This window comes from Lycorma delicatula, chromosome 3 (assembly GCF_047948215.1).
Source record: "Lycorma delicatula isolate Av1 chromosome 3, ASM4794821v1, whole genome shotgun sequence".
NCBI classification, from domain to species: Eukaryota; Metazoa; Arthropoda; class Insecta; order Hemiptera; family Fulgoridae; genus Lycorma; species Lycorma delicatula.
Window position 1 is genome coordinate 146,006,531 of NC_134457.1, and position 17,860 is coordinate 146,024,390.

Consider the following 17,860-nt stretch of genomic DNA (forward strand, 5'->3'; position numbering starts at 1 on the left):
AAAAAAAAAAAATTTAAAACAAACAACATAAAAGAAGTTGAAATACCAGCGAAATAGAAGGATTCCAAAGTATGACGGATAAGAGAACTGGGATAAAGTGGAAAGGAAAACATGCATAATGAAAAGATGAAAGAGTACTATAAGATAAGGAAAAAAAATTGTTACGTGGTCCTTAGGCAGGCATAAAGAAAGAAGAAGAAGAATATGGTTCAATATGAATACAATTTATAAAATATTACTATTAGATCAAGATATGATGGAAAGAATTTAAATATCATATAAAATATTTACACTGAAACAAAAAAGAAAAAGTAAATATACAAAGTAATAATAAATTAATAATAAAAACCTAATCTAAATAATTTTTATTAAATTTATAATAATAACAACAGTTATTTATGTAAGACAGTCTTATATAATAGGTTGTTAATTTTTATATAAAGAAAAGATATACATTAATAAATTAATGTATCAATAAATAATTATGTGTTAATAAACATATTACATTTAATGAATTTATCAACAACAAGACTGAAAAGATAGATAAAAAGGAAATAAATATTTTTTTTTTAATTTGTGTAATATGTTGTCTTATTTGACCAAATGAAAGTAATGAGTGTATTGTAAAAAATTTATTTTGTACAATAAATAATACCTATATGAGTATATTTATCTTAATAATTATTAACTGCTAATGTTATATGAAAAAAAATATATTATCAAGTAAATGATAACATAAATAATAAAATAATTTACAGTAATTAAAATAATCATAACAATGGTAATATTTGGCACGATCCAGTCAAATAAATGACACAAGATTTTACAGATACACACTAATATACATACACACAACATACATACAAGACATTCATTCATTCAATCACAGAAATATAATAATTACACAGTTCCCATTTATACTCAGTAATAGTATACTAATGCAGTTATTAGTAATATTTAGTAGGTAATTAACTTTAATGTTAGCCATGGTGGTCTCCTCATTTACTATTGTTGGTGCTGACACTGACTAGTTCTTTGTTTATAAATTTATTTTAAAATCATTCAGTAATAACTGTTGTTTAATTATTCCTTAAATCTCTTTTCTTGATCTCATCTAATACTACTGTTCCATCAACTTCTTTTTCATCACTTAATCTTCTCACAATCAGAATAGTTTAAATTTTTAAATGGATGATCAGATTAAAAGAAGTGGTGACATGTACGATGTATATGGATGGATGTACGATGATAATAATGATTTATATGATGAATTAATGATTCTACAATTATACATAGTCATTTGTTCCTGGACTAGTTAAAGGCTCTTGTGCCTGAAAAAAGAAAAAACAAAACATTAAAAATAATTATAATATTTACAATTTTCAATTCTATATTACAAGTGTTGAGTAATATTTCAACCATTTTTTTTTTAATCAAGCTGATTAAATTCTACATATTTGCCTGAAAAAATACTAATTTTTTAAGTAGTTTAATTTGTTTGAAGTAGAGTAAAACTAATTTTTTTTTTTATTGACATTAAGCTATTTAAATTTCCATACTTGGAAAATCTCTTTGAAAATAACAGCTTTTTAAAAAAACTGTAATTCATTAAAACATCTACTAATAATAGATAGCATTATTAACTTTGAAAAATGTTTAATTTTTAAGATTAGTAAAAAAGTATGAAAAAAGTATTATTTATTTTCTTTATTTTATACTAAATATTTATTACACAAAAGAAACTAATTTAAAATTGTATTAATTTCAAATTAAAATCTGAGTTCAGTTACAACATTAAAACAAAAAGGGTAGATTTATATATCTAGTAATTTTCTTAACTCACAATTAACTCTGAAAACTATCATTATGAAAATATTGAATTAAGGAGCTTGATGTATCGACAAACCACTTTCAGCCAAAGTGACACCAGAATTCCTAAATAAAATTTACAATTAATGAAAAGTAAATAACACTTTTTACAATAAATGTAGAATGTGTAGAGACTTGAATCATTACTCATGAACAAAAATAAATTTCATTAAAAATTTTAAAATAATATACATTAATTATAAATAAGAATTTTAAAATAAAATTAAAATTAAAATATTTAAATAAAATTAAAAAAAATAATATACTACAATATTATAAATAGCAATTGAGGTGTAATGTTTAGGATCAGACTTATTAATTTTTCTCCAAAGTAACAACTTTAATAAAAGTCAGATCAAGCCTCCATGAGATGTGTGTTTGGATATATCTGGAAATAGGAGAAATTTATCCAAGGAACTGAATCTAAACAAACTTCACGACTTCATCTATCAAGTCATACCCCACTACCATCTCACTAGATCACATCTAGAGCTGTACCTTGGGACCTAGACCCATCACACGTGACCCCTTAACGGATAACCATGAAAGATCTTTTAAGAAATATTTCACCGGCTGAACCAAGCAACACCAGAGTTCAGAGAAGGCAGCACTCTGATATGGTGAGCTGTCACTTAGAAGATAACATGTAATCAGAAGCACTGGAATGCTCTCATACACACATACAAACAAGATCAATACAAAATCCAAAATTAAACTTTAGCAAATCACCTATATTTCCACACACAATGTAAACTCACTCATGCAGAGCGGTAAGCTAAAAATAATACCCGACCTAATGAACCAACACAAAATTCTCACCATGGGACTGCAGGAAATAAGAAACACAGACTAGGATGCCAAGGAATCCCAAGGCTCTACAAAGGTACACCTGGGAAGAGAGTGGTGAAAAATAATAAACTCCATATAAGAATTCAATTCACAATCCCCAAGAATCTCAACACTCACTCCAAAAGCATCTAATAAAATCTACACCATAATTAATACCCACCCTTCACTAATAATAAAAATAAATCTCCAGAAGAATGTAAAGAAACAGAAAAGTTCTGGGACCAATCAATCAGACCATAAATAACATCCCCAAAAATCATGTTAAACAACTAATCAGAACTTATTAGTTAAACAACTAATGACTCAACTAGGCAGAGAAAGAAGACACGACGACATCATCAGAAAATGGCCTGTCCAAAAGAGAACAAATGATGTGAAACATACAAACTACACTAAAGGAGAACTGTAACTAGATCTTGGCTTCATGGACAAACACCACCACAAAAAGATCTACAATGTAAAAGTCCTCTGAGGAATAGACACAGGTTCAGATCACTAAGTTGTCAAAATTAAAATTAAATTCACTTCCCAAAGAACACAAAAAAACAAGCACCTAAAACTAAAAGAAAGGTGGATCCTACCCAACTAATCAAAAATAAAAACTAAAAATTATTAATTAAGAATTATTAGTTAATAAAAATTAATTAATAATAGTTCTTATTATAAAAATGTACATTATAAAAATTACAAAAAGCAGCAAAAAATAACAATCATGGATAAACTTGACCTAGTCAACAACCTTAAACAAACTGCAGAAGAACTGGCCCCCAATAAAACCAAATGCGATGAAACAGTGAAGAGTCATCAAGCATGGTTATTACACCAATCCCAAGAATCAGGAAAATTCTTCCAAAATCTAGTAAAATAAAGATCAGAAACCAACCAAACTCTGAGGAAAATAAAAAGACAACACCATAAAGATATACTGAAATCAATAGAAAAATAATTCAACAAAATTTAGCCAAGAGACTACCACAAAACCTTCAAAAAACAATTCCAAAAATACAAATCTCCAACCCTACTAAGGAAGGATGAAAACTATAATCCAAACCAATAACAATAAAGACAACGTAGAAATCTTAGCTAAATATTTCAATAAACTGCTAAATTGCAAAGAACTGACAAAACTCCTAAAATTCGACACCAGTATCCCAATAAAAACACCACTGGAAAACATCAACCCTCACACAATAAAAGAAGTTTACCAAACACTGGGTGAGATGAAGAATTACAAAGTGGTGGTAGAGATCTGGAAGAGAAGGCGGGAAACATCCTTTGTGAGATCTGGAAGCAAGCAGCAAGACCAGCAAAAATTGTCCTTCATCAACATCTGAATAAAAGAAGAACTACCAGTACAAAGGACAACAGCCCTCATCCACCCATAACACAAAAATTACATTCCAGATAATTAATAGACATAATAAAACTGACCCTCATAAACACTAAGTCAGAAGAGAAATTCAGAACTGAACTCTTGGAACCATTTGAGATCAAAACAGGACTGTGCTAGGGCAATGGACTCTCACTGCTTCAATTGTGCTCTGGAAATGGCAATGATGTAATGGCTCAAAAATGCACCTCAGAAATAAAAATAAAAATAAACTGCCTTGGTTTCACCAACAACTTGGATGTTACCAAATTGCCAACAATTTGTTCAACATCAATAAAGCTAAAACACAGATTTTAGTGTGGCAAATTTTGCCACAGAATTTTTGAGGTCAAGAACTTCTGTGGCCTCAAAATATCATTTGAAATAACAGAAATCATGCCCAAAAAAACCAACACAATTAAAAGAAGTAAACATAAACGGTAATAAATTCAAAATAGTAATCCAGTTTAAATACCTTGAAGAAATAATAACAACCAAACTAAAGAAAAAACCAGACAATCCAAACAACAACAAACAAACTAGCAAAGCACAAAAATTAACCTGTTACACCTACAGTAAAAAATATTTATCCATAAACCCAAAAATAAAACATTACAAAACATTTATAAAACCAGAAGCCACATATACAGCAGAAACACTCTTCCACCTGAACAAACAATCAAAGACCGTCAGACTCTCGAAAATCAAAAGAAAAAATGGAAGAACCTGCATTATCAAAATTTACCAGAAAGACAAAGAGTAGTGGATTGTGCCAACAAAGTCATGTACAAAGAGTTAGAACCCATCGTCTCCTCTTACACATGGTATCAATACCATGTGTATGAGGAGACTAGGATTCTTTGGACATATTATCATGAGGATGCAAGATTCGAGTCTTCTAAAACACCTGGTACAGTACACACTCGACTTGAAAAACACCAAGATATGATGAAGAAGGATCAGAGAAATAAGAGAGGATTGAAGGAAATTGTGTCTTACACCAGAAGACACCATAGACAAAATTAAATGAAAAAATCAAGAACAAAACCACTCAAAAGAAAGAAATTCACAACATGAACATTTTCAACATCAGAAAGGGGACGCAGATCAGAACGTATAAAAAAGTACTGGGAGGACTGCAAAGCCCGAACAGTCGAAGTCTTTTCATCTTCAAAGAGAACTGGATAATGGACTGACTAAAGTGATCCTATGTGGTCAAAAAAAAAATAGCAATTGCTATTTCAGACAATTTGAATGAATGTAAAACATACTTTAACTGTTTATACCCTAACAGTAAAAATTGTATAACCCTAAGAAAACTAGTTTTGTCTACATGCTATACTTTTCCAAATACTTTTATTTTCTAAGTGTTTATTATTAAAATAATGCCTTTGATTCACAATAAATATAATATTTCAGATAAAATAAAATTTCAGCTTTGTAATATTACATGTTCAATCACTCTCTCTCTCTCTCTCTCTCTCTCTCTCTCTCTCTCTCTCTCTCTCTCTCTCTCTCTGTGTGTGTATGTGTGTGTGTGTGTGTGTGTGTGTGTGTGTGTGTGTGTGTGTGCGCGTGCGCATGTGCGTGAGCACATGCACAGGCACAGCAATAAATATTAACATGTGCAGTGCAATCAGCATGAACCATGAACAAAAAATACATTTTTATACTAACATGCTCAAAAGTTAACAACAAAAATTAATAACAAATTAAACAAAAACTTTTTATTAATAAAGCAAGCTAGATAAGTAGGATGAGAATTGGTTAAACATGTTCTCTACACAAATAAATACTGAATTTCATTTGCAAACCAATCATCTATATAAATAAAAATGTAAATATTCGTTTATTTAAATTCCTAAATCTCAAAAAGTTCTTCACCAATTGCTTTGAAATTTTGAAAGAACGTTGCATTCAAATATGTGCAGGTTTTTAAATACCTACTTTTATATACCTAAGATGTAACACCTGTGACAGATACGTCTTTTATTAAAAACAGCGCTATCTGTTGGACATAAAAGCAACATACACTATACCAGATATTTTATGATTCCATTTCAATGTTTCTGATATGTGTGTCCGCTATACACTAAAAACCTACTGGGCTGATTTACACGAGGGCAGAAAGGGAGAAAGGAAAAAATTGGATAGAGTAAAGAGGGAAAAATTGGAAAATGGAAAAGAGAAGAAGGTAGAAGGGAAAAGGGGAATATTGAAAAAAGAAAAAAGGGGAAAGGAAAAATGAATAAAAGAAATAGAAAGGGGAAATTAGAAAATGGGAAAGGGGGAAAGGCAAACAAGGAAAAAATAAATAGGGGAATGAAAGTAAAGGGTGTGGGAAAGGGGGAAAGGTAGTATGGTAAAACGAAAATGGGAAAAGGAAATGGAGAAAAGGAAAAGGTAAAAAAGAGAAAGGGTAAAAGGGAAAGGTTAAATTTTGAGAAGTTCCATAATGTTAATTTTTTTAATGTTCTATCAAACTTTCAATTGTGTTCATTTAATTCATATATATACTCACATCTAGCAATAGCAAAGCATTGCCGAGTCTGCTAGTTAAATAATAAAATGATGTAAGTATATAATAAAGAACTCACTTCACTAATTTTTATATATTCATTATTACTAAAAGTAATTATTTTTTTTTTTATTCATAAATTTAAAATGATATCCATCATTATCAATCACCCAAATTAAAATGTTAAGAAACCACCTTCTGAACCACATGTAGAAATTCTTCTTTTTTTTTTGTTTCATATGTTTTTATACAGTGTTCCCTGATTATAATGCACTCTAGTATATTGTGAATTCAAATTTTATCTTAATTGCTTACTGTTGTAAAATTATACCTCTCAATTTTTTTTACAATAAGTTTTTCTAAAAAAAACTTCTAATCACAAAATTTAATTTTGCTGAATTGTGTATGAAAATTAACATAAAAGGTTTGATTCAAAACTACTGGTTAAAATACTTAGAACTTCTGCCTACTAAAGAGGAAAATATGGAAATAGAAAATGAATTTCCATGTCTGTTAACACAGATTAACTTATTTTTAACCATCTGAAAGATCTGTTTGGGTACCAGAATTAAAACAGATTCTTGTGGTGCAGTATATGTGTATCAACAGTAATGAACAAGTAAGTCAAATAATGATTGGCAAAGTTAATGCTATTCATTATCAAGATTTAGGATCATTAACTTTAATACAATTTTATTACAAAAGATTACATAATGTTTTCATAATATAAAAAGAAATCTGAAAATTCAAATTTATAAAAAACAGGTAGCAGAATAATCCAAAATAATTTTAACAATAGAATCAACTGTAAATAATCATTAAATAAGGGAGTGCATACATGAATTGGTTGCACTTGAGACACAACAGCAATGATTTACTTAACTCCAACAATACAACAGAAAACATTGGACAAGTTAAGGAGACAAACATAAATTAAAAAGAAAAACCAAATGCTCATTAATTTAAACAAATTTCACAAGGTTTACATAAATTTTATTCTTTTTACATTTAAAATTGATGAAATACTTCAACACAGTCAAAACTGATAAGCCCAGCTATAGATAGAGAGTGCTTTTTGCATTCATATCCATAAAAAAAACACATGTATTAAAATAAACACACACATAAAATGTTTCTCCACCCATAATAAAAAAGAAGATAAACTAAAAAGAGAAATTATATGGTAGTTATAATATGAGGTGTTCATTACTTTTTTTTGCTACAAAGTAGAAAAAGTACAAAATCAATCCATATAGGAAGGTATCTTATCATTTGATAACCGAATTTTGATAATTTTGTATATTTTTAAAGTAAAATACTTGATTGTAATAGAAATTTGTGCATGAAAAATTAATAAATGTTATAGTTTGTACATAAAACACTATAAAAGTGTATTTTTTATACTTTAATTGAGTAGTTCGTAGGTGTAAAATTAAAAAATTTTATTTAAATAGACAAAATATTTGAATGCTTGAAAACATGAATTAGAATCTGCACAAAAAATTTTAGAATATATGAAAATAATCATAGCCTGACAATTATAGATATATTTTTTCTTTTTTCTCATAATAACAGAAAAGGGTCAAAAAAGGGATAAAGTTTTAGAGACGTCAAAGTTATACAAATAAAAAGTGACTACTCTCATCAAAAAGAAATCTATAAAAAGTGATATTTGGAGTATTATTCTTCATAGTTCAGGGATGTGGACCTTTAGAAAAACTGAGAAGAAAAAATCATAAAAGCTTTTCAAACATAATGCTGGAGAAGAATGGTAGATGACAAAAAGTGTATGGATAAAGTGATGAACTAGATTCTAAGAGTCAGAAGAGTTCACTTTTAAAAAGTTTTAAAAAAGATGTCACTTATGGATAGCAAATATAATTAGATAATTTTTTGTCAAATATGTGAGAAAGAGAAATATATGGAAATAAAGTATTAGGAAAACCCCATTACAATATTTAAAGAAATCTGCCAGTAAAACAGGAGCTGAGAGTTGCTCAGCAATGAAAAGACTAGTTTGTAATAAATCTAGATGAAAAGCTGCCAACCAATAAAGAGTATTGAAGACTGAAAAAGACAGTAATGAAAAAAGAAAATATATAGTACTTTTTTTTACACTTGAGATGTAAAACTGACTGTCAGATCATATGGCTAAACCAAGTTCAAATAAAATTAAGAAAGTACTTAATTTTTAAGTAATTATTCAAGATACCAATAGAAATTAAAAAAAAAATGACCATGGAATTGTTGAAGATTGCTTCAAGTATTTAATAATAACTTATTATATTGTTCCTTTCCAGTAAAATTTAATTATCAATTTTATGAATTCACACACTTTAAATTATGAACATAAGTGTTTCATATCTGGAATATAGTGCTTGCAATAAGATACTTCAAGTACATTTTAACAAATATTACATTTTTTCACAAATATTTTGCAAAATCTTTTATCATAAATTTTTTTTCTAAAAGGAGAGATTTAACAATTTTTTACTAAATTTTTAAGTAGTTACATTTTACAAAATATTTTACTACGTATGTTCTTCTTTTAGCAGCATTTATTAAACTGGAAATATGGTAAATGAGAGTAGAATTAGTCATGTTCAAATATTTACATGCACTTTCCAAAAAAAAATGTTTTTCTGTGTAAATGTATTAGTAATATTTTTTTCGCTTATAAAAAATCTATTTTTGGAACTAACTGTACTCAATTCTAGTCCATTATCCATGTCTTGTGCAGTTGACAGTAGATATACAACACTAGCCGCAAGCTAGTATTTAATAAAGTATGAAGAGAGATAACATAGAAAAGAAAAGGAAAAATTAATAAAATAAAAATAATGAAACAAAATACAATCAGATAAAAGAGATTATGCAAATTCACAAAAGTAAAAGAGAACATCTTATAAATGTAAATTACATACCAGTTCAATTATAATAAACTTACCAAAAAATCATTGAGGGTCTAAAAGTAGCATGAAAAATTAATTCATGTGTTATGTTATTACATTATTAAATAGCAATAATACAATAATTAGCTACAAATTATACAGTCTGATAAAATTTAAATAATGTAGACAAAACTATTTAACTAAACAATAAATAATCGGTGAGGACAATCAATTAAAATTTATAAATCATTTTTTTTTAATTACTTACTGCCTAAATAAATTTTACTTCTATCAAATATTACATATATAATAATTATTATAACTTGTGAATAAGAGTATTAATAAAATTCATTACATCATACAACTTCCAAAATATGAATTCTAATTGTGGTATTGAAAATATTAAGCTATTGCTCTTTCTTAATATTACAAGCAACTATAATTAAACTCTAAGTGACTGAATAATACTGTTATTTTCAATTATAGTTGGAACATAGAAAAAAATATACTCAATAGTCTATTGACCAAGTCTACAAGCAATCACGGAACAATGCGTTCTCTGAGAAGTGCACTTTTTGTATACAAGTATAATTCTGTAAGTGTTTTTACTTGTTTTATTGTTGCAGTTTAACTTTATTATTATAAGCTGCAAAAATGAATTAGTACAATCATGCTTGATGGTAGGGGTTCATTCTCAAAACATGTCATTATACACAAATAAATAGTGCATCTGCAAGGTAGACTTTAAAAAAATATTTCTGAATCTTTACATCTATTTCAGCAACTTTGAGAATATTAAAAATTAAAAGCTGTGAGAAAAATTTAAGACAATCTAAAATATTTTAATGTGCAAACCTGGTTTGTTATAGTTTGTGTAGTATTGCAAGACTTCTCAATAAATGTAAAATAATAAGCGAGGAGACACTTTGATAGTTTTACTTATATCAGATCACTTAATTCAAAATGCAAAGCCACTAGTTATATGGTAGGCATATTTAAGTTATAATTTCCAAATGCTGAATAAAATAAAACTTTATGTTATATAATTTTTTTTAACATTTTTTGTTACTATACTTGACAGATTGATTAGGAAGTCAATATTTAAATGTAAACTAATCAGAGGACTGAAAGTAATACATAATAATAAATATGTAACCATGTACCAGTATAAACTGAAATGACGAAGTTGAACTACAAAGGTATGCTTCATAAGATAAAGAAATAAAAATGATAATTTCACAAACTCTGACTGTATATGTATTTTAAATCTCTTTGATTTTGTCGGGAAATTGCAACTTAATTTCAGTGCAATATTGTCTAAACAACAAAGAAGAAACAAGAATAAAAATAAGATTTTCTTTTTGTTTTAAAGGCATATAAAAATATTATATATTATAGACCTAAGGTAACAGAAATATATTAAAAAGAATGTGCATTATACTGCAAGTAAATCTGGATTATTTAATCATAAATAATACTGAACGAAATTTAAGAAATGCTAAGTTTTCAAATCTTATATCAAAACATTATCATTACTCTTGAAGCCATTTTTATTTTAGAATTTGATCAAAGGTCGGCTGCATTTGATTATAACTGTTCATTTAGAATACCGTTGCGATAGGCAATTTGAAAAAGACTTCACAAATTTAAAAGCATATAAAAATTTATTGAGATAACTTACAGATTCGACTGAGATCTCATTTCATAGAAAAACATAAGATGGTCACCCAAAATTCACTTTGGTTCAATACGGCTTCCATTTGTAATGGGACATACATCCCACCTCAAGTAGATCTATTTCCAGATTGTAACCAGCAAGTCGAACATTACCTTTGCAGCTGCGGTGTTAATTTGGAGTCTTAGCTCAACAACACCAGCAGGTAAAAGTGGTACATAATCCCAATCTTTAATGAAACCCCACAACAAAAAATCTAGCTCTGTCAAATCTGGGAAGCAAGGTGGGTATCAACTATCAAGAAAATCAGACTTCTAGTCAGTAGTGAGTCTTGCTGATAGTAATGGCAACCATCTTGGTCATCATCATCGAGTAATTAGAAAATTTTGAAGTGTGTCCAAGATAAACAATGCCATTTACAGTTGCTTCCTGGAAAAAGAATAGGCCGTACAATTTATGTTTGTTTAGTGTACAAACAACATTGACCTTAAGGCTTTCATGAATGTGCTGCAAAGTTTCATGAGAGTTTTCACTACCCCATATTTGGCAGTTATGGGTGTTCATCTTGCCACTGATGTGAAATATTGACTCATCACAAAAAATTATATATTGTTCTTTGCAATTCTTCCATCATTTCCACAGAAAACGCAGTGAAGCAAATTTGCCATCATCTTTAATCTGTTGAACCATGGTTAATTTGTATGACTTCAAGTGCAATTGTTTACATAATATACACCAAACAGTCATTTGTGGAATGCTAGTCTCACATGACATATGTCGAGTTGATTTCTTCGGACTACATGCAGAACTTTCTCTGATTTGTTCCACAGCAGCTTCAGGGACACACAGGTGACCTAGTGTTTTTGTATGTTTAACAGAACAGCCTCTCCCAATGAAGGTTTGGTGCAAGAGTAAATTGTATGCCTACTAAGAGGCTCTCTAGAGTACCCTCTATGAAAATTATGTTGAACTGCAGTTGCTGACTGCAAATCATGAAACCAAAACACACTGGGAGCATGTTCTGCACCACTAAATGTACCCATTTTTAATAGAGCTGGTGACAATGCTGGTTGCCGAATTTGGTTCTAATGAATCACATGAGTCAAAACTTGATGTGTTTTACTATGAAATGAGACCTCAACTGAATCTATATGTAATCTACATAAATTTTTATATGCTTTTAAATTTGTGAAGTCCTTTTTGAATCACCCAGTATTTTGTTCATATAATTTAAAAAACACCATTTTTGTATAGGCCTAGAATATGTTTTTCCGTATATATATATATTCAATGAAAATGACTATAGCAAAACATGAGCATATTAAAACATTTTGATGTGAGTTTTGCAAATCATGTTAAATTTGCTACATTTTGTCATTTAAAAATCTTATAGTTTTAAACATTTTCAATGCTGATTATTATGGGCAAAAACATAGTAAGTGTAAATATTATTAATGTCTGAATGCCAGCAACTTCATCAAAATACATGGTATTTGTTATTTTCTATACAAATATTTTAAAACCATAACTCTACATAATTGTTTTGAAAATATTCTAAATTATCACATTTTTAATTCACACTTATTAAATTTATAATGTAGTGCATTAATAAGAAACATTTTTATTGCTGTATGTAATTGCACTTCAAAATATATTTGACATAACATTGAATAACAAAAGTATGAAGGCAAATATTTTTAATTTTTAATAACGTTATAGTTTTGTATAAACATTACTCTAGATAGTATTATAAAAAGATATATCATGATTATCACTGACCTCTTCTCCCACTGTTGATGAGTAAATTCTGTTACTTGGTGGTTGGTATTGATTTTTCTCCAGTGAAAACTGGTCCTCAGTTGTTTTTCTGTAGACTGGATTATCAAAGTTCATACTAGTTACATTGCGATGCAAATAGTGACGGTAAACAATAAATGCAATCTGAAACAATACAAAAAAATGAAATATAGCATATATATATATATATATATAAACTTTTTGTAGTCCATATCTCCTCTGTATGTAAATTTTAAACTCTGTACCTAATAATTAAAAAATAAAACAACTATCTGTAATAATCTTACATTAATTATTGTAGAACATTAGGTGTACTTAAACAGTTAACAATTCTTAAAAGCTATCAGAGATGTTCAAAGTGTCCACCATTAGAAATTACACAAGTCTCCAGTCGTTTTCTAAATGATGGTCTTAACCATTCAAAAATTCTGGGACTATTCCTGATTTCTTGAAATTCATTTTGCATCCTTTGTTGAAGATTCTCAATGTTGAGTTGAATAAAAAATAATTTATTTCAAATAGCCCCACAGGAAGAAGTTAAGAGGGTTTAGGTCAGGTGATCGGGCAGGCCAGGGCACTGGCCCTCCATGGCCTATCAATTTTTCGTGGAAAGTTTTATGCAGGAAATCTGATACCAACTGACTGAAATGTGCTGAAGCTCATACATGGTGAAACCACATATTTCCTCTTAATTTTCGAAGTAGATATTCAAAAGAATGTGGAAGATTTTTGGTTAAATGAGCAAAATAATTTTCTTCATTTAAACGATTTGGTAGAATGACAGGACCCAAAAGATAGTCATTAAAAATACCTGCCTATATGTTCAGGGAAAATTTTTGTTGATGGCTACTTTGAAAGGTACCATGAGGATTCTTATTGCTCCAGATATGCTGGTTGTGATAGTTTTGAACACCATTCCTGTTGAAGGAAATTTCACTTAACATTGATAACATGATCAACAGTAATAGTCGCTGTGTAAAAATATTCAAAAGTGAAAAATTAATAAATTGTTTTATTATTAATTAATATTAAATCTTATTGTGAGAAAATTACTTAATTTGATACTAATTTACAATACTAGAATTAATATTAAATAAAAACAATATTTAATCAAACTGAATGTAAAGTGGAGGGCATGAAAACCAAACAGAAACAAAATTACAACATAAATTTTCTGCCATAAATCGGCTATTTGTTAACCGATTTAAAAAAATAAAATGTCATTTTGTTCAAAATAAAAGGCTTAATATTTTAGCAAACAACATAAATTTTGATAAAACTAATATTTACGGATTGAAAAATAAACATGGCCACCATTTTATAATTTGCAAAGGTATTTAATTCCTGATTTTTTTAAATTTTAATACTTTATTACAAAGACACTTACCAAATATTAATGTGGTTTGTCTATCCAAACTTCAGATATAAATTTATATATATATAACAAAATGGCAGACAGGGAGAGAATGAAGGAGAAATCGCTATTTTTCCTAAGGAATATTTTTTGTTTAGTTTTACAATTACAATCCAAAAAAGTATAGCCAGCCCATCATTTTAGAAACTCCATTTATATATATATAAAAATTTTTAAATAAAAAATCTAACTTCAACAAACATTTTATTATAATTATTATAAAAGGAAAATAAGTATTGCAGTCACACATTATCTAAAAAAACTTCTATGATTTCCTATAGGACTTGAATTGGCTGTATGAGGCAATCATTATTCCTTCTGTTCACTTCCTATCATTATCCCCTCTTCCATAAATAGATACAGTAGAATTGGGTCAGCAAACACTGACACTGACTTCATCTGCACTGCTGGCAAGTCACGCAGTGACTCTCCTAGTGGGCATGTTTGGGAACTCAGTTTCCTATCTATTTGCTCAAAATCTCCAATAGCACTGGCTATTGGAAATATTATAATAATATTTCACCTACTTTTAATAATATTTCACCTACTGAGGTGAAATTCCTATTGGTTAAAATCAGACCACTTATTTAGTATATGAAAACTTTCATTTACTAGCATTTACTGTAATCGTATTAATTAACCGTTAATAAATAGCATTAACCATAACCCCATTTCTTCTTATAAACCTGCCTTGATGAAAAAAATTACAAGGGCGATCCAGAAAGTAACTTATGTTTGTGCTTAGCGTGGAGATGGGTGGGGATAGAGCCGCCATCTTGGCGTCAAAACGTTTCTAAATTCAATATGCATGAAGCTGTCACAGTGTATGGAATGTGATTTTTCTACTTTGTTCACTGTGAATTATTAAAATGTGTGCTTCAATAGAAAATCCTGTGAGTTGTGAGGTGCATTCAGCGATTAGGTTTTTACAGGCAAAATACCTCAAACCAATTGAAATTCATCAGCAACTTTCTGAGGTATACGGAGATGGAATAATGAGTGAAAGTGGAGTGAGGCAGTAGTGCATTCAGTTTAAAAATGGCTGCACCAGTGTTCATGATGAGGACCACAGTGGTCGGCCAAGCCTTGAGACTGATGAATGATGATGATGAAAATCAACTATAAAATTCGTGAAAATCACCGCATTACAATTACAGAACTCTCTTGCTTCATTTCTCCCAAATTTTTCAAAGTTTACTGCATGAAACTATATCAGGGAAGCTTGATTATCAAAAGTTTTGTGCAAGATGGGTGCCAAAAATCTAAGGTGGCAGATTTCTACAGAGAAGGAATTGAAAAGCTTGTGCATCATTATAAGTGCCTCAATTTAAATGACGAATATGTAGAAAAATAATTTAAGATTCAAATGTATATAATAAAATTTCTTTTTTTTTTATTTAGTTGGTTTTTTATTTCAAAACGTAAGTTACTTTCTAGACAGCCCTCGTACATCACTCACTGATTTTCTACGTTAATATTGTTTGATCTTTAACCAGTTTCTCTTTTATTTTTGACCAATACATTTTTATAATATTCATTTATATAACTTCAATATAAGTGTAGTTTAATTTTTTAAGTTCATGTAAAATTTTGTTTTATTCTTATTAATATGTTTTAGTTACATTCAAATTTATTAACGAAGTTCACAAAAGCTATAAAAAATTAATTTTGTTTTCTCAAGGAAAACTTAACGTTTTTAATATGATAAAATACTCTACAACTTTTTCCTTCCTCCTCTACTCTGCACCAAATCTTTATTCTTTCCATCATGGAATTATTAAATTTTATAATTTTTTGGCCACTAACTCCAATCATTGACATTTTGTTTATTTTTTATTTTGTTATAAATTGATTAATTTTTTGTACTATATGCAGCACAATAAAAATGCCATACCTAATCATATGCAACCTAGAACCTTTTGGACTAAAGAAGAAGGTGTTATCATCCTTAATTATAATTACATCACCTGCAAATAATAACCTTGCTAACCCTGTCTCATCTTTTTTTGGACCCTACCTATAGCAACTGTAAAAATAAATACTAACAGCAGCACATTACTGCTACTAAACAGCATACTTCATTTTTTATTTTAAAATTGCCATGTTCTACCTCAATCTATTTTTTCCCAGTTTTCATATTCAGACTATTCTAAAATCTCCATCAACATCTCTTTTTCCACCATTCTTAATCTATTTTTATTGTATTCTTTACCTATATTGAGGAATACCGTATCAGCATTTACCGTAATATCACCTGCCTTGATGAAAAAATTAATCATTCATTGATTTTCCATGTCAAATCCATTTATCTTATACCAATTTCTCTTTTATTTTTGCCCAAATCCTTCTATCTAATATTCATTCATATAACTTCAGTATGAGGGGTAGTAAAGCATTATAGTAAATTTATGATTACAAGTACTGTGATCAGACAGACTTCTTTGAGTGAGAGTAAGAGACAAGTATAAGCAGAAGTGATAATAAAATTAAGATAAACATCTCATATCAAAATTAATGTGATGAGATTGAAAAAAAGTTGATCAAGAAAATGTAAATGTATTTACCAACTGCAAATGAAGCGACTAAATCGACAAATAATAAAAATAAAACTTAAATTAAACAGAGCCACTAAATGTTATAGAAAAAACAGAAAACAATATTTAAAGTATTTAATTAATAACTTACCAGTGAAACCAACACAAGGATAAGTATACCAATGGCTATGACAATTCCAGCAATCATTCCAGTATCTGCATCTTCACTTTCAGTTTCTTTACTTGTTTTTCTATTGATGTTGTTATCACTACCTTCATCACTTCCTGATACTGGAAAGAAAAAAACATTGATGAAATAAAAATCATTTTTACTTAACTGCATGCTATTATTTATTCTATTTTTTTTTTTTTTAATTTTAATTTTCAAACTAATTAAATAAAAAAATATTATTGCATCGTTTATTATGCTATATAATTTATTTAGCAATGATTTTGTTTTTGTTATGAAGATAGGCAATGGAAATGATAAAAAATAATTATAAAGTACATAATAGGTTTAATATGTAATAGAACTAGCATAGTCAAAGAAGTTTCAATATAAACAAGAACTTTTGATATTACTTTATGTTTAGTATTTTGTCTATCACAAAAAAAATAATCAATAACAAAAATAATTATTTTGTTCCACTACATGATATAATCTTATTATTTTTAAAGTGAAATTTTATATTTTTTTTAGGAGGGATTATGAGTTACAGCTTTATCTGAAAGGTATTTTAACAATTGGGCTTATTGTGCAGTTACTGAACAGAAATGAAGTCCACTGATTGACCCAAAGGCAGCCCACTATAAGGTAGCACTAAGGACAAAGTGGCTGTACAGATCCTAACATCCTTAGCAAAGAAGACCTTGTAGGATCAGATGTACACCCTCTAATAGGGTACATCTATTCTGTACTCATAATGGAAAAGAAGGATCAAGGA

General features: G+C 28.7%; 1 protein-coding gene across 7 annotated transcripts in view; it reads right to left on the reverse strand.

Annotated features, from left to right (window-relative positions):
• Positions 1-402: 402 nt before the first annotated feature.
• LOC142322087 (low-density lipoprotein receptor-like) overlaps positions 403-17,860 on the reverse strand; it is an 871,174-nt gene continuing 853,716 nt past the window's right edge. For 2 of the 7 annotated variants that reach the window (XM_075360744.1, XM_075360746.1), the window contains 4 exons: positions 17,068-17,207; positions 12,951-13,112; positions 9,308-9,376; positions 405-1,331 (listed from right to left, as the gene is read on the reverse strand). In XM_075360744.1, the coding sequence (XP_075216859.1) occupies positions 1,287-1,331; positions 9,308-9,376; positions 12,951-13,112; positions 17,068-17,207 (416 nt within the window). In that variant the 3' untranslated portion in view covers positions 405-1,286. Of the gene's footprint in view, positions 1,332-9,307; positions 9,377-12,950; positions 13,113-17,067; positions 17,208-17,860 lie in introns of all 7 variants that reach the window. The other 5 variants (XM_075360751.1, XM_075360745.1, XM_075360747.1 and 2 more) reach the window with 5 other exon arrangements.